The sequence below is a fragment of the Gopherus evgoodei genome, chromosome 11 (assembly GCF_007399415.2).
Source record: "Gopherus evgoodei ecotype Sinaloan lineage chromosome 11, rGopEvg1_v1.p, whole genome shotgun sequence".
NCBI classification, from domain to species: Eukaryota; Metazoa; Chordata; order Testudines; family Testudinidae; genus Gopherus; species Gopherus evgoodei.
In genome coordinates, this window is record NC_044332.1 from 59,483,877 (window position 1) to 59,506,307 (window position 22,431).

Below are 22,431 nucleotides of genomic sequence, written 5' to 3' on the forward strand. Positions count from 1 at the left end.
TTCTGGGGTCCCAGGAATGGGAAGAAAGCTAACTCTTCCTTGTACTCAGAGTAAGTTAGATCTGAATGCAGAGGGGCCCCCCATTATGTGAGAGTTTCCATAGGATGGTTTGGGATTTTATACACAATCAAGAGAAATCCAGAAGTTTTAACTTAATGGCTGCTTTGTTCTTAACTCACAACAATATAGAGAATTATTTTTTAAACTAAACCTTTAGTTTGTAGAGAAACTTAATATTATGCAACTGGAAACTACCTATATAACTTTTTCAAATGTGTTGGCAATGGCTTTTGTGTTGGGACTGCAAAGAGGAGCTCCCAGTATGCTGGTTTGTGCATAAAGACACTGCAGTGTTGCAGAGTGATTGCAAGTTGTGCTCCTGGAACTTTGCTATGAACCTCCAACCATTGCTCCCACATTACTTTGAAGTTCTATGATACCACTGCTTTGAGTCAGGGCAGCCTGAAATTGCCTCAAAGTAACATCACAGAATAACAGTATAAAACTTCAAAGTCACCTGGGAGCAATTTAGTTGGCAGGACCCTGCAACAGCAGAGTTTATATTATTATTTATTTATTGGTAGAACATCCTTAGGCAGCCTTGAAATTTCTTCAGTGTTTAAACAAAATGAACAAGTTGCTTCACTGTAGCATCTTCCTCATGAGTTGTAGGACTTGGGTGACCAGATGTCTCGATTTTATAGGGACAGTCCTGATATATGAGGCTTTGTTTTATGTAGGTGCCAATTACCCTCTACCCCCTGTCCCAATTTTTCACCCTTGCTGTCTGGTCACCCTGTGTAGGACAGAGAGACTGCAAAGAAAGAGATTAATCAAAAAGATAACTTCCTATATTAAAAAGAAGTCCAGGGATTTTACTGTCACCAAAACAAGGAAAATAAATGTTTTATAAAATTGACTATGATTGTGGACAAATACTGGTAAAAATTGTTCAAATTATACTTTTCAGTGTAAATCATGAATGCAGGACTTTTCAAGACATGACTTTAAAATATGCCTTAATACAGTTCAGAGGTTTGGAATACTGTAAATAATCTTGGTGGTGATAATTAGGTTAGCAGAGTACAGGTGAGGAATCCAAAAATGTAGAATAAGGCTCCAATCTTGGAAACACACATATGCTTAATTAAGCATGTGACTAATCCAAATGAAGTGTTATCACATAATTACCATGCTTCAATACATATAGCTCTGAATCCTCAACTATACAGAGCTCATGTTCAGCATAGCTGAGTGGGGAAAGGTCAAGATAACTGTCACCTTTTGTACCTTCAAAATCTTTGGAGGCAGCAGAGGGCTGAACTGACCCATGGTGCATATTAGAGCAGTTGCATGGCTGTTCTAACTTGTGCCAACTGTAAGCATCACCTAGGGACCATTCTGCTTGTCCGGCTATGTCAGATCACATTGTTTTTCAATGCCATTCCTAGCAGAACATCTACTAGGCCAATGCAAGATTAAAAGTGAGTGTATAAAACTAGATATGTCAGCTTGCAAGCGGAGGATTTTACTCAGCTGCAGAAGAATCCTCATCTTTCTCATTAAAGCAGCTTTAAATCCCTTTTGGGCAGCTCTAGCTGTGCAAAGGGGACTTAACTACGAGCAGGGATCTGGCCCATTCTCATGAAACCAATTGCAAATAAATGCCTGCAAACTTTCTTATTAAATTTAAATGTATTTAAATGTGTTCTCTTCTTGGGCTCTGAATTCAGGGTTCCATATTGTAATCTTTTTCTAACTGAACAATTTCCATATTTCTTTTCAACATTTCAGCCACGATTTTCAAAAGTGAGTAGCCTCTGGTATTGAGTGTCCAAAAATTAAGTCAACCAGAATCACTAGATGCATCTGGATATCTTGGCCTTCATTCCCCTTATTACTGTAGAGCTGATTTCCCTTTACCATTTACTGAGCGATGAAACAGTTTAGAAATGAAAGGATCAAACAAAGCCCCAAAGCTCATGGTCCTTACAAACTCATTTTACAAACTTATGGTCCATGCTCATAACATATTTCATAGACTCAGTAACTTTATTTGTTTTAATTAAATTGTTGGTTATATATGCACTCTGTATTTCTTTTTCTCTGACAATAGGTGTAACTTTTTCTTTAGGTATAGGGTGTAATAGAGGAGATGTTTGTTTCAGAAAAAAACAACAACACTGGCTGTTCCTGTTATTCTGCACAAATTGCCAAATTTAACTGAGCAAATGACAGTTGTACTGCTGTGTTTATATAAACTAATTTATTCATATATACCTGGTAACAGAAAAAACAAACATTGTGAACAAGTTATTCAATAGAGTTAATCTTGTCTCTTGATGATCTTATCTAAGAAACTCCCTCTCCTGGAGGATGCAATGAGAAAGAATTTCAGTGTAACCCTGATGGGAATTGTGTTCCTGTGTTGTGGCGCTGCGATGGAGAAAAGGATTGTGAAGATGGCAGCGATGAAAAGGGCTGTAATGGAACTATACGCTTGTGTGATGAGAGAACCAAGTTTTCCTGCAAGAATACAGGTACATTATTATTGTTTGCTCTGATTCAATTGTTTGTCTTTCTCAAGGCCATTTAAAATAAAACTTTTTTTATTATTTGTATGACAGTAGTGTCCACAATGTGCTACATGCTATACAGACATATATAGTAGGAATACACCATCCCTATTCTGAAGAAGTTACAATTTAAGAAGTTCAAACTAACAAAACTAAAATCAACAAACAAAACTAAATGGTGAAGGGCTAGTGAAAGGGCTACAACATACACAGAAAAGCGTCAATCCTGCAGAGACATTCAAGTGCTTAAATACGCGAGTAGTCCTATTAAAGGCCTCAACACACTTACCTGCATGGCTCCATTAGTGTTGCCTAGATAATGACTTTGGGCACTGTGGAGAGAGATGGGGCTGGGCCTAAAGTACTCTTCCTTCTAAGGGCTGGTCTACACTGGGGCGGGGGTGTCAATCTAAGATACACAACTTCAGCTACATGATTAGTGTAGCTGAAGTTGAAGTATCTTAGATCGATTTTACCTCGGGTCCCCATGGCGTGGGATCGATGTCCGCGGCTCCCCCGTCGACTCCACTACCACCACTCGCTCCGGTGGAGTTCCGGAGTCGATGGGGAGCATGTTCAGGGATCGATATATCACGTCTAGATGAGACACGATATATTGATCCCTGATAAATCAATTGCTACCCACCGATAGGGTGGGTAGTCTGGACGTACCCTAAGTAACTGGGTGCAGAGGGTCAGAGCAGTGGCTCACCCGTCCATCACTCTCCTGGTTCCATGCAACATTGCTGGCTGGTCATTCAGGGAGAATTATTACTTCATCCCGTTAGGGGCTTTAGTAACCTCCTTGGCCCAACCAGGAGCAACAGAGGAATTATGTCTTAAGGGGTATCTCAGAGATAGGATGTGCTCCTGTGGGTGGTGGTGTGCCTGCATACTTTGCATTACTCAGCACCACACCTAGCATTTTCATTCTTTCTGAGCAGATCCTTAATCCTGAACTATCTGTGTTATTGTTCCAGAGGATGATTTTTGGCTACTAAATCTGCTAGTCTGTTTTAATTATGGTCTTCTAGGGACTGATCTCAGATATATTGATTGAATTGGCAGAGACGAATAGGCTATGGTTAAGTGGAGTATATGCTTATTATTAGGCACAGAGCTGTTTGGTTCTGTTGGAAATGGAGGACTGGGAATAACACAGTCCGCCATTCCACTCAAAGAAACTGATTATAGGTTTCAGTATCTTTTCCCACAGCACTGTGTCTGTTTTGAAATGTTAACATTCTATTGAAATTGCTTAATTGAGATATTTTATTACTTCTGTTGCTGCCAATTAAATGCTCTAAATAAAAGATAAAAATGCTATGAGCAAGAAAACACTGTGGAAACTACATGGCCGTGGGGTGTTGAGAGATGCAACATGTCTTAAACATGCCTGCTGGCCTCAATTAAGCATGTTAAATAAAATACTGAAAGCAGACAAGACTGTAAGTAGTTTTTGATCCCATTGCTGGCAGGCACTTCCATTTTACAAGAAGGCATTTTAAAAAATAACAAAAGTTATACAGTAATTCACGGTGACTTTACATCTTTTAATTTGTGGGTATGATGTAATTCTGATTTGGGAGTCTGCACAATTTATGAATTCTAGATGATGTGTACGACGTTATTATAAAATACTGTATGTTTTGAATGTCTCTGTGAATTTGGAATTCACCGTTTGCTAACATTGCCTTTAGCACAGTAACCATCAGCCTAGGGACAATGAAGAGTCATTAAATTTAACAGCTCTGCTCTGACTGTACAATAGGTATGCTCAGGATGGTTCCAGAGTTAAAAACCAGTGTGACCCTGCATGGGGCTCGTGAGGTGGAGAGTGGAAAATTCCCAAACAGGACAGTCAGACAGACTGGCCATGTCTACATCTAAAATTTTGCAGCGCCGGTTGTTACAGCTGTATTAGTACAGCTGTATAGGGCCAGCGCTGCAGAGTGGCCACACTTACAGCAACCAGCGCTGCAAGTGGTGTTAGATGTGGCCACACTGCAGCGCTGTTGGGCGGCTTCAAGGGGGGTTCGGGGAACGCGAGAGCAAACCGGGAAAGGAGACCAGCTTGGCTGCGGTTTGCTCTCGCGTTCCCCGAACCACCCTGCAAACCGCAGGGAAGGAGACCTGCTTGCTCGGGGGTTCGGGGAACGAGAGAGCAAACCGGGAAAGGAGACCAGCTTCGCCGCGGTTTGCTCTCGCGTTCTCCGAACCCCCCTGCAAACCGCAGGGAAGGAGACCTGCTTGCTCGGGGGTTCGGGGAACGAGAGAGCAAACCGGGGAAGGAGACCAGCTTTGCCGCGGTTTGCTCTCGCGTTCCCCGAACCACCCTGCAAACCTCAGGGAAGGAGACCTGCTTGCTTGGGGGTTCGGGGAACGAGAGAGCAAACCGGGAAAGGAGACCAGCTTCGCCGCGGTTTGCTCTCGCGTTCCCCGAACCCCCCTGCAAACCGCAGGGAAGGAGACCTGCTTGCTCGGAGGTTCCGGGAACGCGAGAGCAAACCGGGGAAGGAGACCAGCTTCGCCGCGGTTTGCTCTCGCGTTCCCCGAACCCCCGAGCAAGCAGGTCTCCTTCCTCGCGGTTTGCTCTCGCGTTCCCGGAACCACCCAGCAAACCTCAGGGAAGGAGACCTGCTTGCTCGGGGGTTCGGGGAAAGCGAGAGCAAACCGGGGAAGGAGACCAGCTTGATTACCAGAGGCTTCCTCAGGTATGTTGGGATACCTGCTTATTCCACGGAGGTCAAGAAAAGCGCTGGTAAGTGTCTATACTTGATTACCAACGCTGGATCACCAGCGCTGGATCCTCTACACCCGAGACAAAACGGGAGTACGGCCAGCGCTGCAAACAGGGAGTTGCAGCGCTGGTGGTGCCCTGCAGATGTGTACACCTCCTAAGTTGCAGCGCTGTAACTCCCTCACCAGCGCTGCAACTTTCTGATGTAGACAAGCCCAGAGATAATAAAGCAGGGATTTAAAAAGATCTCATAGAGGGAAGGATTTGGGGGGGCAGGAAGCTTTAGGCAGGAGATGGGACAATACAGTCGTGGTTTGTATGGGGGTGAGGAGCTGTGATAGTTATGATAATTAACTACAGTCCAATATTTTTAAATCACTTGTTTTGAATTCTGAGCAGTATCCATGGTTCATATGCTATAAACGCATGAACATTTTTTAAATCAGAGAGCTCTGTTGGAGTGGCTCAGTGTTTTCCTGATACCTTTTTTTTTAATCTACATCTTAAATGACTAGTCTGGAATAATTTACAAAGTTTTTTTCTCTGCTATCAGGCGCTCCGTGTACATAAAATAATAGCAACTCTTAAGCCATCATGAATACAGGATGCCAATAAATAAGTAGTTTTGTAATTCTTTTGTGAAGTCCAATATTATCTATGGCCTATCTGAGGTCATTTTTTATATTTTTTATTTAAATTTGATTCATATTGTATGTGCAAAGGAAAATACCACCGCTTTTATATTTATGCCATTTAATCTTGTAGACCTGGTCTATAATAGAGAAATTAAACTGATTAAATTCCCTAGGATATTTGTAGAAGACTTTGAATCCACATACAGAAACATCCCATACAGTCTGCAAAACAGTTCACAAGTATTCTAATAACCAGTTACAATAGACTATTTTTTAACAGGCTTATCAGTTAAAGCGTACCTAATTTAATGCCATTGTGGATGTAGAAAAAGTGAAATAGTTCAAGTAGTCTTCTCACTACTGTCCTACAGAGCACTGATGGCCTTGCTGAATCTCTCAGAATGAACTGCTTCTGAGAGCTGAAGTGGGTATTGTGGGACAGAGAGAGTGTTGTGGCTAAATTGTTCAGGATAGCTCTGCTGTGCATAGAGGTAAAATTTAAACTGATTTAGTCTGGCTAATGTGACACAGGGGCAGCTCTAGGCACCAGCGCAGCAAGCGCGTGCCTGGGGCAGCAACCCATGGGGGGCGGCCTGCCGGTCGCTGTGAGGGTGGCAGTCAGGCTGCCTTTGGCAGTGTTTTTGCAGGAGGCCTGCTGGTCCCGCGGCTTCAGCGGCAAGTACACTGAATCCGCATTACTGGCAGCACTCCCGCAGGTGCACTGCCGAATCCGCGTTACCGGCGGCCTTCCCTCAGGTGCGCCGCTGAAAGCCGCTTGCCTGCTGTGCTTGGAGCGGCAAAATACATAAAGCCACCCCTGATGTGACAGCACTAAACTGTGTGCCTAGACCTGTTCAATACAACCAATTCAGTAACAAATGGCTTAGATCTCCAGTATAGACAAAATGTTATAGAATTTTTTAGTTCCCTCAACTCTAGTATTTTAAATAAAAACAAAAAACCCAGAAGACTAGAACTAAATTTAAATGTTGAGTTGTTTTTTTTTTAAATCTTGACCACTATTTTTGAGGAATGAAGGGAGCCTTTTAATATGATTTTTCTATCTTCTATTTTAGAATTTTATAGAATTCAGTTTTAGCTTGGTACTGCTCTCTATTTCTAGGTGTTGATTCCATGCAATATGTACTTTCAGTGTTTTATAGAACTCATGTTGTATTAGTTTCATGAGTCCGGACTGTTAATTTCCTCATTTTTTGTATATATAAAACTATAAACACATGAGAAATTTAAATTACTGTATGTGGTATTATGTCACATAGAAAAAATGTGAAGAAATGTAGCATCTTTTGTGTCATATTTTATCCTGGAACTACTACTTCTGACTAAATTATAAACTCCATAAATATTGTTTTACTGTGAAATTCCTTACTAAAGCTTAATCATACTAATGTGACTCTAAAGTCTTCAAACAAGCAACAATAAAGAGGCAGTTCAGCCAATTTAATTGGATTATTCATAGTGCTGGGGGAACCTCCAAAGATTTGCCTCAGGGAAGTAAGAGCTTCCTAAGTAGCTTGATTCCAATACATGGGTATCCACTGGGTGTTGAGGTGTGACTCTTCCATTAGCTCTAAAATACCACAAATAATAATACATACTTTTTGTCTGGCAGTGCAGAGCTGATGCTTGCCAGGAGAAAGCACTGATGTGTTTTCTTTGGCTTATTTTTAGTCATAATATAAAATTAATGGCTTTCAAGATTACATAAGCAGCAAGTATATTAAACAGATGAATGTGGTGTGTGTGTGTGCGTCCGAGTAAAAAGTTAAATGTAGTTCTAGTTCACAGTCCATGCTTCTGCTTGCATTTTCCATCTGAGTAACTACATGCAAATTTTGTAAAATAGAATAAGGAAAATAGATTGACGGTGACACAGAATTGAAACTATAGCATGTAAGGAAAAAGTATTAAAATCAGGGTGGATTACTTAACTCATGATTTAAAATTGTCTTGATTTAAATCAAACTTTTCTATCTGAACTTCAGTTATTTTCTAAAGAAAGATGCAGCCTCATTGGTTAAAATAATCGTTAAAACATGCTATTAAAATATGTTGATTTACAACTAATAGAGCCCTTACAATACATTTTGCACATCTTTTTGCTACCTAGGAGGGTACTTTATGATAATATAAATGTATTTAAGCAATAATAAAGCTGAACTGTTAAAGCATGTTTGAAATTTTTCTAATGTTTAATGATACTTTGAAACAAAACAAAACAAAACCTGACATAGTGCATTTTTCTCAAGAATAGTCCAATTAAAGAAGTAAATCATCACTGTATCTATCTTTATGGAATCCATTTCAAAGCTGTTATTGCAAGTTTTCTTAGTTTGGGAATGCAATGTATCATTAAAGCAAATGATAAACCCAGAGATAGTTAACAAATAGATATTTTAATTAGCATTTTAATATCCAATCTTTAAATATTTGTAACATCTGCATATGGGTAGTGTAATAGTCTGTTCATATCCAACCCCATTCAAAAACATTTTTAATATTGTATAGATATTGGATTATATTTAATCTGGAGCTACAGCATAATGTCGGACAAGGATTCAGACTGAGGTGTAATCCCTCTTAGGTTTTCTTTGAAATATGTTCAAATGTACCACCATTTGGCTTTTTGAACTATGTACAGAAATCAGATCTTGAATGTATTTTTAAAAAAAAGTTAATTACCAATATGTCATCTCAACAAAATAATTAAAACGTTGCTCTTAGTGACTATATTTAATAAGGAATACAACTATGTGAAATAAATAAAAACTGGTATTTGCTATTGGAAACTTTAGTTGTTACATCTCAAAATGAGGTTAAAAAGGAAGATACAGTAACTCCTCACTTAAAGTCGTCTCGGTTAACGTTGTTTCGTTGTTACGTTGCTGATCAATTAAAGAATATGCTCTCTTATAAGGTTGTTTGGCAGCTGCCTGCTTTGTCCACTGCTTGTAGAAAGCGCAGTCCATTGGAGCTAGCTGGTGGGTGTTTGGAACCAGGGTGGATCGGCAGCCCCGCATCAGGTCCCTGCTCCCCTAAATTCCTTGTGCGGGAGCCACCCAGCAGGCTATCAGTTGCCAACAGTTCAGCTGTCTCTCCCCCCACTGCAATGTGCTGCACCTGCCCTCTGCCTTGGAGCTGCTCCTGGGAGTCACCTGCTTGCTATGTTGGGGGAGGAAAGATGGGAGGGGTAATATCAGGGTGTCCCCCTCCCCCCTGCTTACCCCATTTCCATAAAGCGCAGGGCGGGGGGAGACATGACAGGGCTCAAGATGGAGGGAGCGTGCTGGCAGCAGCTGCTGTCAACTTCCTGGCTTACTTAAAAAGTCAATCTACTTAGAGTGGTTCAGCATACTTAAAGGGGCAATGTGCGTGTCTCTTTCCCACACACACAGGATGTATGTCTCTGTTTCTGTCTGCCATACTGTCCCTCCTCCCTCCATTCATGCTGCCTTATAGAGTATGAGGCTACATTAACAATAATGTGTTAACCCTTGAGGGCTCAGTCGAGTTCTAGTTCATCATTTAGCAGTAAGGCATTCCATGGGAAATATCCAACCTGCTGACTCAACCAAGCTTCACAATAATCATTGCTGTGTACAGTATTAAATTGTTTGTTTAAAACTTATACTGTGTATACATATGTATACTATAGTATTTTGTCTGGTGAAAATAAAGTCCCAGGAACCTAACCCCCCATATTTACATTAATTCTTATGGGGAAATTGGATTTGCTTAATATGATTTTGCTTAAAGTCACGTTTTTCAGGAACATAACTACAACGTTATGCAAGGAGTTACTGTACTACTAGAGGAAGCGTAAGACATGCCATGCTAGATCCAATCGTTGGTCCATCAAATCCAGTTCCTGTCTCTAGTAGTGTATAATTTCCTCAGTGCAATGTCTGTCATCCCACCTTATGCATTTAGCCATTTGTATAATGCTGTACGCAGGGTGGGATCTGAGCAGTTTACATTATGAATCATGACATTTGAATGTTCTCACTTAACATATGTAACTGTTTCAGAGTGTTGGTTTTAATCCCGCTGCCAATGATCGTACGGGATTTTTGGCATTGACTTTGGGAACAGGATCAGGCCTGTTGTTACTGGTCATGCAGTTATATACCCTTTAAAAAAAAAACCTCCCGTAGAACTTTTGTCTTAAAACACAAATGTCCCATTTAGAAGTGCTATTGTTTTCTCTGGGTTTTTCCCCTTCAGCTTTCTCCTTAGTTAATCACCTTGTAGACCTCTAAACTTAAAAAAAAATCACCTTGGGGGCATATATTTCCCAAACTTTCACATTTATTTCAAGTGAGTTTTACTGGTCTTTCATTTATCATCATGCCTTTTGCTTTCATTGTGGAAATTCATCCAAACTATCTATTATTTGTACAAGGCATGTTGTACCTCAGGGGCTGAGCAGGACTTTCCCTTCAATGGCTTCTCCCAAATGCTGTAGTGTCTGACACATAAACTGACAGCAGGGACACTGTCGCTCTTGATGCCATTATATTAATATGGGGAGAGCGAGAGAGAGCAAAATCATCCTGATCAGAATGCAGAGGAGACAAGAGCTGGATGTGGGGAGGAAGGGGCAGCAGAGAGAATAGGTTGAGACAGATATTTCAGTGGATGAGACAGGAACTGCCTGGGCAAAGATACTGGCACTGGGAGGTAGGAATGGAGACAGCTAGGAGACTGGACTGGCTGGTAAGGAGCTTCAGAGGCAGAGAGGAGACTGGTAATGTGGTAACTGAGGCTGGAACCTGAAGGAAGATTCTGGCAAGAAGACTGGGCTTAGGACAGTGCTAGGCTGGGGTGAGAAGAAAACTGGGGTGAGGAATCAGGGATGAGAGTTGGGAATAGGCTGCTACTGGGACAAGGACAAGTTGGAGGGGATGAGAGCAGAGGTCCGTGACCACTAGAGCAATCCTTTCCAGAACCAAGAATTGAACCCTAAGTTGCTGAATTTCAGTGTTCCTCTGAGAGTTAGTAAATATCTAGGAAATTCACTTCCAAAGAGTGTGTCGCATCCCTTTCTAGTGGCTGATCCACATTGAGAATAACAGCCTACTACTGCTACCAGTTCTCTGTTTGCTTAAGTGGCAGAGGTCTGTGCAGATGGCCTAAAGATACTCACCCTACTAATGACCCCTGTGAGTCTCAATATGGTTTCACACCTTTTTTTTTTTCAGTTGGCTTTTTATTTTTAAGTTAAAAAAAGTCATCATTATAAAGTCAAGTGCTGCTGGCTGTTAATGGTGATTTCCTTTGAGTACCCAGCTTGAAACATGGGAAGGAAGAGGAACAGTATGTAATGATGTGATTAAATGAGGCTGAAGTAAAGTTGAACAGGCAACCTTAATTCTGGCATTTCCTAACTTCTCAACCATAACATTTGTAATATATATTTTTGTGTATAATAATTATTTATACTACAGTAATACAAGCATCCAAACACTTCAGTCAGACTGAGGAACAATCTTTTAGATGGTGTTATAGAACATATTGTTCTTTCTGTGATCTGCAATAATAGTTATCCCATTTAGGAATTGAAATGGCCTCTCCTGCCGTAATAGCCAAGAGATGCACTTGATGTGCATAAACAAATGATTACTTTTGGGAAAACCTTTAAATAACAATATTGCTCTCTCCTCCCACCTTCCTTGAAATGAAGTAGCTTAAAATGATTGTATTGAAACAAACAAAGATGATGACCCAGTGCAGTCATTGATTAAAGCCTGCTCCTGAAGAAGTCAGGGGAGAAAACACTCCTCAATTTCAGTGGGAACCTCTAGTGCAGAATGGGAGAACACCAGTGTTTTAGATACTAGAAGAAAACTGTCATCTTGCAGTTCAGTAGAAAATACAACCAAAGGCTTCCTATGCTCCACATACTGATAGACTGAACCGTATGTAAATATTAAGTCTCTGTTTAGGATTGCTAATTTTCATAGATAATCAAAACCACTAGAGAATGCATTGAATCAAGCTTTCCCACATACCTGTGCCTATTATTTGAGAGCTTTTTATTGAGTACATTACAGACAATACATCTATCTTCATGTGTATAAGAGATATGAAAAACAATAGATAGATGATATAAATTGTTGCAGCTCTTATACTAGAAAAGGTGTCAGGAAAATTAAAAAAAATGTATGTCTCATGCAAGGGCAATAATTTGAAATAACAACATCAGTATAGGCATAAATACTTCATTATGTGCCTCATTTAAATCTGGACAGAATTAATTTGTTCACATAAGTATATTCTTTTATTTAATAAGATATGTCAAACCTATCACAGTTGAAGAGGAATCCTGTGTTATAGAATATATCTTCTTTTCATTAACATGAAGTCAAGTAAACAGATTTGTTCTGTAAGTGGTTGTATCTATAAAACAGATTGAAGTAGAGGTTAGAGGCTGTACTGGAATCAGCATCAATTTATTTTGGGATACAGCCAATTTGCATGGCACAAACATTTTCCATTATTTTCTTTGTTGCTGCTGTCTTTGTGATGGTATTTAAATTCCAGTGTTCTTTTCAAGTTAAAGATGAAGATGGAAGTTCTCTAGAAGCACTTTTGATTGAATGTACGTATTTAAGTTTATGCATACGACTTTGTTTCCCGGTTGCTCTATCTTATTTATTATTTACTTGTGTAACTGTAAGTGAGTAGATAGAAACAAAGTTGTTCATTTTTTTTGTTTGGAAGGAATAAGGATTACAGCTCCCTTTAATGTCAGTGGAATGATGGCTGTCCTTTGGCCTCCGTCTTAGAAGTTGCTGAGCATTTCTATGAGGTGCTCATGTCATAACATTCCCTCTCAGATCTGAACCTTAGAGTTCAGAAAATGAGATACTAGCACCTGAATCCTCTAAGCTTAATTACCAGCTTAGATCTGATAGCACTGCCACCACCCAAAAATATAGTGTTTTGGGGCACTCTGACCCCCCCAATCTTCCCTGGGGACCCCAAGAACCCAGATCCCTTGGGTTCTTAAAACAAGGAGAAATAAACCATTCCCCCACCTTTCCCCCTCCCAGAATTTCCGTCCCTGGGCTATCCTGAGAGATACTGATCCAACCTCTTAAATCACCATACAGAGAAGCATCTCCCTTCCCTTCCACAAAGAGGCAAACAGATTCAAGGAAAACAGAGAGAGATTCTCTCTCTCCCCACTCCCATCTCCCCCACCCGTCCTGGTGAGTTATCCCAATCCCCTGGAATAAAACAAGGGAAACAAGAAAAAAAATCAGTCAGGTTCTCTAAAAAGAAATCTTTTAATAAAAGAAAGGAAAAAGTAAAGAATTATCTCTGTAACTTCAAGATGTAAATATTACAGGGTCCTATAGCTTACAGACACCAGAAAGTCTTTCCCCTCAGTACCAATACAAATCAAAATATTCCCAGCAACTACACATATAAACGTTAACCAGCCAGATCCACAATTGCAAATAGAGTAAAACAATCAAAAAGCCTAAACCGCCTATTTTACTTACTACTTGAAAAGAAACTTAGAGAGCCTGTAGTAATGTCTGGTCTCTCAGACCCTCTGAGAGAAGCACACATAACGGACAAAGAACACACACAAAAGCTTCCCTCCACCCAAATTTAAAAGTATCTTGTCTTCTGATTGGTCTTCTGGTCAGGTGTCCAGTTCCCTGCTTGTAACCCTTTACAGATAGAAGAGACATTAACCCTTAACAATCTGTTTATGACAGATCAGCACCCTGAACTTCCATTAAAATCAACTGGAATTGAAGGTGCTCAGCACCTTTCAAAATTGTTCAGCATCTTCAAGATCAAGCTCCTAATTCTTTGCACTCTATACTGTTACCTCACAGTGAATTATTGCCTTGATAGTGTACCTTTTGCCATGCTCTTTTAGATGTAATTCAGGATTGGTAAGCATAAATGTTAAATTGCTTAACTGTATCTCTATTTTGATATTTTGGGGTTATTCCTATTTAGTATTGGCTGTTCTTGAGTGCTTTATGTGTAGTTTCATAACATTTTAAAGGTGGGTCTTTTACCATTTGCACAGTGTCATCCAGGAAGTCTGTAGCAGAGCTAGAAATTGAAGCCAGAACTCCTGAATCCCAGTCTGGTGCCTTAACTGTAAAACTAACTCTCATTGTATTTCACTATTTATGGTTGTGGTCTTGGCAAAAACCCGGAAGATTAGGGAAAAACATGAGCTCAATCAATTCTTTTCAAACCTCAAGAAAGATCAGATTTAGTATAATCCAATTTTAAATGAAAGTATGAACTTGTTCTTATATTATCTGAATTAGTTTGCCTCTGCCTAATATACAGTATGGTATACATTCATACAGTACTGTGCTATAAGTTGATGAGCGGAAAACACCAGCTAAGGAAGGTAAAATGATGGCCAAACTGCAGTTCAATTCAAAGTCCTTTCCTCAAGGCCAGCTTTATTATCACGAAAGGATTTAAAATGAGCAAAACACTTGATTCCAGCCAACAAAGGTCATTGTAGTTTTCAGCAAACTGGGAGGAGAGGACATAACCTTCTCTCTGGGAAACCTTTCCTGATTATTGTGTGGGCCTCTTGCCACATCCCCAGGGAGATTGTCTCAAGCCTTCTTTTCTTGAGATTGAGCCAGGAGTATTTCAGGTAGTCCCATGATATTTAGTCAGCTGACCCATATCCATTTTGTGCCCTTTCTGAAGACTACAACTCCCAACAATGAGCAGCCTTAAAAGAGCTATGTCCCTGTAACAGATGTGCTGCCTGCCCTTGCAGACCAGTGCTCTGTTACACTTACGTTGTTAAAACTTTTGACTGTTATAATATATTTTATCTGAAAATACAAACTGATAATGAGACGAATTTAAAATATTTGGGGCCAGAGGTGAGGAGGCGCCTGCTCCCCTCTCCCATCACTTCTGCAAGTTCCTCTGCATGACTAATCCATGTCCTATGGTGGGGATAGAGGGAGAGAAGTTTCCTGGGAAGGAGGAACTTGGGATGGTGGCATTGACTCAATAAAGAACTAAAATTCTAAAGCACATTACCAGTTTTAATGCTTGTCTAACTAGCATAGACACCATTAAAAGGAGATTGAAAAGTACTGATCAATAGTTGGAGACAATTGATGGCAATTGTCAGTGTGTGTGAATAATTGTGGGGAATCTGTTTTGGGATGGATTTGTGTAGATGTGGGGTTTTACCCCAAGTGACTCCACTTCCACACCCATATACTTCTAAGAGGTTACAAACCCTGTCTCTATCAGTAGGCAATGCTGCAACTGTAACGTTTCTAACAGAGGTGTAGCATAAACTGAAGTAATGTTTTCTCCTTGTGTAGTTATTTCCAATGCAGGAAATGAGTTGGGCATTGTCTATTTAAAACATTGTGAAAGTGTTTCATCTACTAGAAATGTTTTCATTTTGTAGCTTTTATTTTTGTTTAAAGTTAATTTCAATGATGTTACCTCATCGAGGGTTTAGCTCTGGCAGCTACAGTCTCAAGTTCAGCAGAGTTATCTCTGCTTGCCTTAGATCTAGAGCTCATAGCAACACATGAAACCATAGGTCAGTAACACATAAAATCATGAAAACAAGGTTTACTATCTTTTATCATTTTTATTACAGTTACCAACAAAGTTATGAATGTCACAGCATATACAAATCCTTGATATATCCATCCAGTTACAGCTACAGACATATTCTCATCGTCCTAGATAGTGTTAGAGTCTGATGGCTCGCTTGTGGTTTGATCATCAGTACAGGGATGGTTCCTGCTGGAGTTCTTCCATCGGAAGCTCAATTTTCCTGCTTTGGACACCCCCTTTTTTATAGTATGATTCTTTCTATACCTATGTTCTGCACATGGAAGTGTCAACCCTCTTGTTTCCCTTATTGGTCCGTATCCCCTAGAAATGTAAGGGATCCCAAATGCTAGAGGCTGTATAGGTTCTCTTTATTCTCATTAGCATTGACGAACAACTGTGTTTAGGCACATGTTGGAAACAGATGGGCCTCTACAGCATTTTTATTATTTTAAATTAATCTTCCAGCTAATTTTTCACAATATTACGATTTGGTACCACTTTTCCCATAATCTTAGGGCATCGGGTTATTATTTGGTCACTAACTTAACGTCAGCATTTCTTATCTCCAAAGCCTAAACTAGGTAAGCTAGAATCTGGAAGGCTTCAACCTACAGGTCTTGTGTTTCAGCCTTTCTGACTTAGACATCTAATAAATTATCAGTCTAAATGATGATCAATTTTATACTTCTATAATCCTACAATTTAACTCTATTTAACATACAATGATTATATATATCATGACGTTATTTAATCATAACATCATACAATACATGGATAATAAACTAAAATCTTTGTCTGAAATGTAAAGTATGATTACTGCTTTGGCATTATATGGAAACATATTGTATATAATTAACAGAGTACTTTTGTTCATGGTAGCTACTAGTTTAAGTCAGTGTCAGATTGGAACCTTGCTTTTACTAGGGATGGGTAGAGATGGAGAGAAAAGAAAATGGAAAGGAAAGCAGAAGAAACATTGCAACCTTTTTGGGCAACCTATAAAACTGTAAATCAGTATATTTTACTTAGGTTGCATAGTTGCCTGCATGCAGTTTTATTGAACATAGAACCTATTAGGTTTGACATTGGTCAAGAAACTAAGGCTGCCTATTTCGATGCAGATAACTTAAAATACAAAGCTGAGCTTGTTTACATCATTTCTGTTAATTTAGAAAGAGAGACCATTAATGCTAAAATGTAACACAACAATAGATTTCTCTGTAATGTTACCAGAGGTTTTCCTATGTTTATTTTCAGTCTGATTTCTTGTGTTTGTCTCTTTTCTCCAAGGGAGATGCATTAGCAAAGCGTGGCTATGTGATGGAGATATTGATTGTGATGATCAGTCTGATGAGGATAATTGCGAGAGCTATATGTGTGGACCACCAAAATATCCTTGTGCTAATGATACCTCCATCTGCCTACAGCCTGAGAAGCTCTGTAATGGGAGAAGAGATTGTCCTGATGGATCTGATGAAGGCGACCTTTGTGGTATTTTATTTTTAGGCACACTCACATCTATAAAGAATTCAAAATTATTTTGTTTCCCTAATACCACTTGATATTTTCTGTTCCCATCTTCCCTTTCTAAAGAATCTTATGCTAGCAGGATATTTAAATGTTCTCACAAGTAATTTGTACATTTTACTATAATGTCCATATTGTGCTTGAAATTGTATCAAACCTCTCCAAAATGAAGCATGGTGAACAACATAGGTTCTCTAATCTAAAATCCCTTACAAGGTACATGGTTGTAGCCATAAGCAGTTGAAAAGATCTCTTACACATATAAGAACACCTGTACTTAAATGTGCCTATAATACTGTCAGACTACACAAACTTAACCACTGTTGAATTAGATCACTACTTAGATGGGAGGAGAGTGTTTTTTTTTTCTCCTCAGAAACACATTAGTATGCTGCAAAAAAATGTGATGTGTGGGTTATTTTGTTATTCCAAAGGTGTCATTCTTCCTTCTGAGTCAGTACTGAAGATTTGCCATAGCATGTTATTAAGATGCACCGTGTTCATCCTTTAGATGGAATGTAAAAAGAGGACTGTTCTGACAGAGCATACTCTATCATGCTGTTCAATATTATCTCATTGTTTCCTTGTACTCCACCATTAGTCTGTATGTATCCATCTGTTCATTCTTATTTTTTACTTAGAGTGTAAACTTTTGAGGCAGGGACTGCCTTTTTGTTAAGTGTTTGTACAGTGCCCAGCATAATGATGTCCTGTTCTGTGATTGGGGCTTCTAGGCAATACTGTAATATATATATAATAAATACTGAAATGGCTGAAACGTAGGAAAGGAGAGGTGGTTACAAGAGTAGAGGTTTTATATCCTCAGGTGTACAACTCCTTGTTAATGGGAAATGTGCTCTAGTAAACTTTATTTGGCTTGAGACACAAGGCACATGATGCTCTCATTAACCCCCAGCCAATAGTTACCCCTTTATGTCCCATATATTCTGCCAGAGCACCATATAAGAGTCAGGATCAGCCCCCATATACTTACCATATTTCTGAATTTAATAAACTGCGCATAGCACTTTTTATAGACTTCAATTAGTCCTTTGATTCAGTGCATTGAGCAAGGTTTGGGGATCTGATGAGGCAGCCAGGAAGTTTGTCAGATCTGGAAAGGTAGTGTCATTGACAGAAGAGCTCTATAATGGAATAGAAATCTGTGTTTGAGTCAATGTCAGTTTCACAGTATGGTTTCCTATCTCCAGGGGGAGTTTGACAAAGCAGCACTCTGCTCCATCGTTGGTCAATATTGGCATTAATTAGTTGATTGGTAAGCTTGAGGAAGCAGCTGTGCAGTGGCTTTGAGCAGAACACCATTCTGCTTTGAGATCTCTAATATGCTGATGACACTCTGTTGTTGGCTCTGTCTGGTAAATTGCTGAAGCTGATGGCTGATCTAGTCAGGCAAAAAGCAACACACTTTGGACCTTATGAATCTGGATAAAACTAAGTCCCTGACTATTACCATCGAACAGGTTTAGATTACAGCCAACTCACTATTTACTTCTCTGGACAGGCCTTGAGCAGGTGGCAACCGTCAAATATTTGGGCATCATCATAGACCATGTAAGAAGTTGCTTGAAAGATGTGGACACTCATATAGCAGCAGCCGCTGCCAGGTTTCAGGCATGCTTCAGTGGCCTCAGTGGGGATGTCATGACATCAGACTTGCCAAAAAGCTGCTGATCTATAGAACCACAATTATATCAACTCTGTTGTGTGGCAGTAAATCATGGGTCCTGAGGAAGGCCAAAGAACACTGGATTTACGTTTTCATTCTCATCATCTTCATCTGCTGCTCCAGATCAAGAGTCATGACAGGAACAGAAATTAAGATATTTGATGCCAAATCCAGCAACTGCCTCTATCAGCACTAGTTTCAGCAGTTTCCGTGGAATGGACATTTTATTAGAACAGATGATCAACAAATTCTGAATCATTTACCAAGGAATACCACTACAGAGATCAAGTTTTGGTGGTGCGTAAGATTGCCAGTGATAGACATAACTGATATAAACATAGCCAGACCACCGCAGGCACCAAGGCAGAGATTGATCCAGGTGGCATTTGATCTTTGGGATTTTCTGTGATGAAGATAATGACAATAAGTTATTTGACAGCAGCGGTTTACTACTTGTTTACTAATTAGCATGAGGGTATTTATGACTGTTGCCTTAAAGTGTTAATATGCATTGGAGGATATTGGCAGCACCCTTGCCTATCAGTATTATTTTAATTAATTTTTACCCCTTTTTCCCCATCACTGAGAACCTTGAAGTCTGGAAAAATAAAAGGACCCTAAGAAGAAAGGGAACTACTTTAAAAAAAATCACAAGGGAAACTGTCCTATAGAAGGACTGCTGGATTGTATACACTTTTTTTGTGCAGACGTAACATTCAGTTTTTGAGATATATGTGAATCAGAAGAGCTAAGAGGCATGAATAAATTAGAAGATTCAGAAGAAAATCTAACATCTAGTAAATAAATGCATTAGTGCACCTACCCTGTACTCCCAAAATTCACATTGACATTAGTACTTATAGGAAATGCAGGACTAGCTCCTTAATGTTCTTTAGGGTTTGTTTTCACAGCATGTTTAAAAAAATAAAATAAAATGGAGAACTAGGTCCTGAAATTTCCTTTCACACTGGCTTCTTTGACACCACAGGGATGCACAAATGTAACTGAGAGCAGACTCAGAATTTGTTGGGGAAAAGCATAGCCTTTGCCTCCTATCCCAGAGACCCTCCATGCATCGGTTTAGGAAATACAAGAAACCTCAAGACACAGAAGACTCAGGGAACAGAAGGAAAAAGGAATTGAAGCCTCAGATTGCTGAAGAAATAAGGCACTTTGACACAGAGCCAAGTGCTCTGAGACACTGAATGCATTCCAAGACACATTTGGGGTTACTGTGTACTGGTTAGGAACAGAAAAGAATATCACTGAGCTAAATAGCCTCTAGCCAATTTAAACAAAATCAAACTGTGAAGATATGAAATGTACAGTTATGGCATCCAAACAAATTTTAACTCTGTCCTGTAATAACCCCCTACAATAGCTATGCAATTACAGTAAACACATTTTAGTGTTTGTAGTTCCAGTTTAGGTTAGACATATAGTGTTTTTCCCCTCTCCTTTCCTCGTAGTGTCATTGCAGGGCAGAATTTGGACACTGAATGCTTATTTTGGAGAGAATTACAACATCCCTGTAAATGTATTTTACTCTGAAATATATTATCAACCTTAAATATACTGTCCTATCTTCATGTAGCTTTTGTCTGAAAATTCCATTGTTCTTTTTACTAATTGTTTTATAAAACCCATACGTGAATAGTAAACAAGAAGCCCAAAGAATGGTAGCATTAAATACACGAGAAAAGAAGTGTACCATCCAGTAAATACAAAGCGTGCTGAATACATGAATGGTAAAATACCTTTGATAATCTATCAAAATTTATAGTATAGATTGTAGTTCTACAATGCTAAAAACTTACTATCCTGTAACAGTAATGCAACCTCAGATGTGTGCAAATTGAATGTACTATTTTTCTGGATAAGTATTCCAAACAAATATTTTTTCAGCAAGATTTAAATTCATTTTGTGATTACGAGAGGTTTTTAATTTCTTTTATTACCGAGAAGCTCTTAAGAAGTGTAGTATAATACAGCTGATATTGTTTGCAATTCCTAATGTTCTTTTCCGGTTATTTCAGATGAATGTTCACTTAACAATGGTGGATGTACCCACCAGTGTTCTGTAGTTCCTGGAAGAAGAATTGTGTGCTTCTGCCCTCCAGGACTTTATCTAAATCCAGACAACAAAACCTGTGAAATTGTGGATTACTGTACCAAGCATCTTAAGTGTAGTCAAGTGTGTGAACAGCACAAACATAGTGTCAAGTGCTCCTGTTATGAAGGCTGGAAGATCAATAATGATGGTGAAAGTTGCACTAGTATTGGTAAGCTGAGATTTAAGGCTTCTTCACTATTGTAAGGTTCCTTATTCCTTCTAATAAGAAGTGTAAAACCAAGTAAAATAAGATTAAATGATTGACTGAATGTCAGCTCCTGGGATCTGAGATCCACTGTCCTTCCACTCTGAACCTCGGTAGAAGAGGGAGTAAGGACCATAACTTTTAATGGATGGTGTCATCACTTCCATGGGAATAGAATCATGATAATAATTGCGTTATTTATTATATGCACTGAAGTAGTGCCCAGAGGCCCAAATCAGGAGAATAAGGGCCCCAGTGTCGTAGGTGCAATATAAATATAGAAAGACAGTCCCTGCCCCTGCCTTGGGGAGCTTGGATATTAAATGAAAGCTACTGGGTTACCTACAGCAGTCTCAGCGTCTCCAGACTAATGTATCCCTTTCCAGAATCTGATTTATCTTGCATACCTCAACTTTCACCTCACTTAAAACCTACTTGCTTACAAAATCAGACATAAAACTACAGAAGTGTCACAGCAAACTTACTGAAAAGTTGCTTACTTTCTCATTTTTACTGTGTAATTATAAAATAAACTGATTGGAATATAAATTTTATAATTACCTTTTATTGTATAAGTATATAGAGCAGTATAAACAAGTCTTTGTATAACAGTTTAGTTTGCACTGACTTTGCTAGTGTTTTTTATGTAGCCTTTTGTAAAAGTAGGTAGATATCTAGATAAGTTGATTTACCCCGGGAAGGCCTCTGCATACTCTCAAGGGTACGCATACCCCTTGTTAAGAACTGCTGACCTAGAGCTTCCACCTGCCATTAGAGGATTGTTCCTTACAGTTATTTTTCTAATATTTTTGTCAACTCTGATTTTAAATATCTCAAACTATAGTGCTTCACCAAATCTTTTGGGTGACTGTTTCACAGTTCATCAGATTTTACCATTAAGAAATTCTTCCAGTCATTCACCTTTTTCTCACATTCATGCCATGGACTGTTTTTGAACCAATGAGCTAGAAAGGAAATCTTGTGTATCACATTATCAATCACCTGAGATAATTCCATTAATATCCAATTCAGATATTTTGTAAATGACCTATTCTAAACCATCTAGTTTGACAGTAGCTGAGCTAATTCAAACATTTCATTACATCTCCTTTGCAGTTATGGTGCAGTCACAATTTAGTTCCAATTAACAGCATGCCAAAGTACAAATTACATCTTATCAAAATAATTATTTTTTAGTTCTTCTATAATAATGAATTAAGATTAAAATGTATTCAGTAGAACTCAAATTAAAGAGTTCATTGCAACTCCCATTGTATTAGATAATTCTCATTGAATTTTCTTCAAATTCAGTAGGAGTTTGTTTGCTTATTCCAAA

The 22,431-nt window shown here is 39.1% G+C and overlaps 1 protein-coding gene across 1 annotated transcript in view; it reads left to right on the plus strand.

Annotated features, from left to right (window-relative positions):
• The window catches only part of LRP1B (LDL receptor related protein 1B), an 875,307-nt gene that overhangs the window by 400,878 nt on the left and 451,998 nt on the right, over positions 1-22,431 (plus strand). Inside the window, exons 19-21 of the mRNA XM_030580310.1 lie at positions 2,358-2,540; positions 16,854-17,054; positions 20,814-21,059. Of these exons, the coding sequence (XP_030436170.1) occupies positions 2,358-2,540; positions 16,854-17,054; positions 20,814-21,059 (630 nt within the window). The remainder of the gene's footprint in view (positions 1-2,357; positions 2,541-16,853; positions 17,055-20,813; positions 21,060-22,431) is intronic.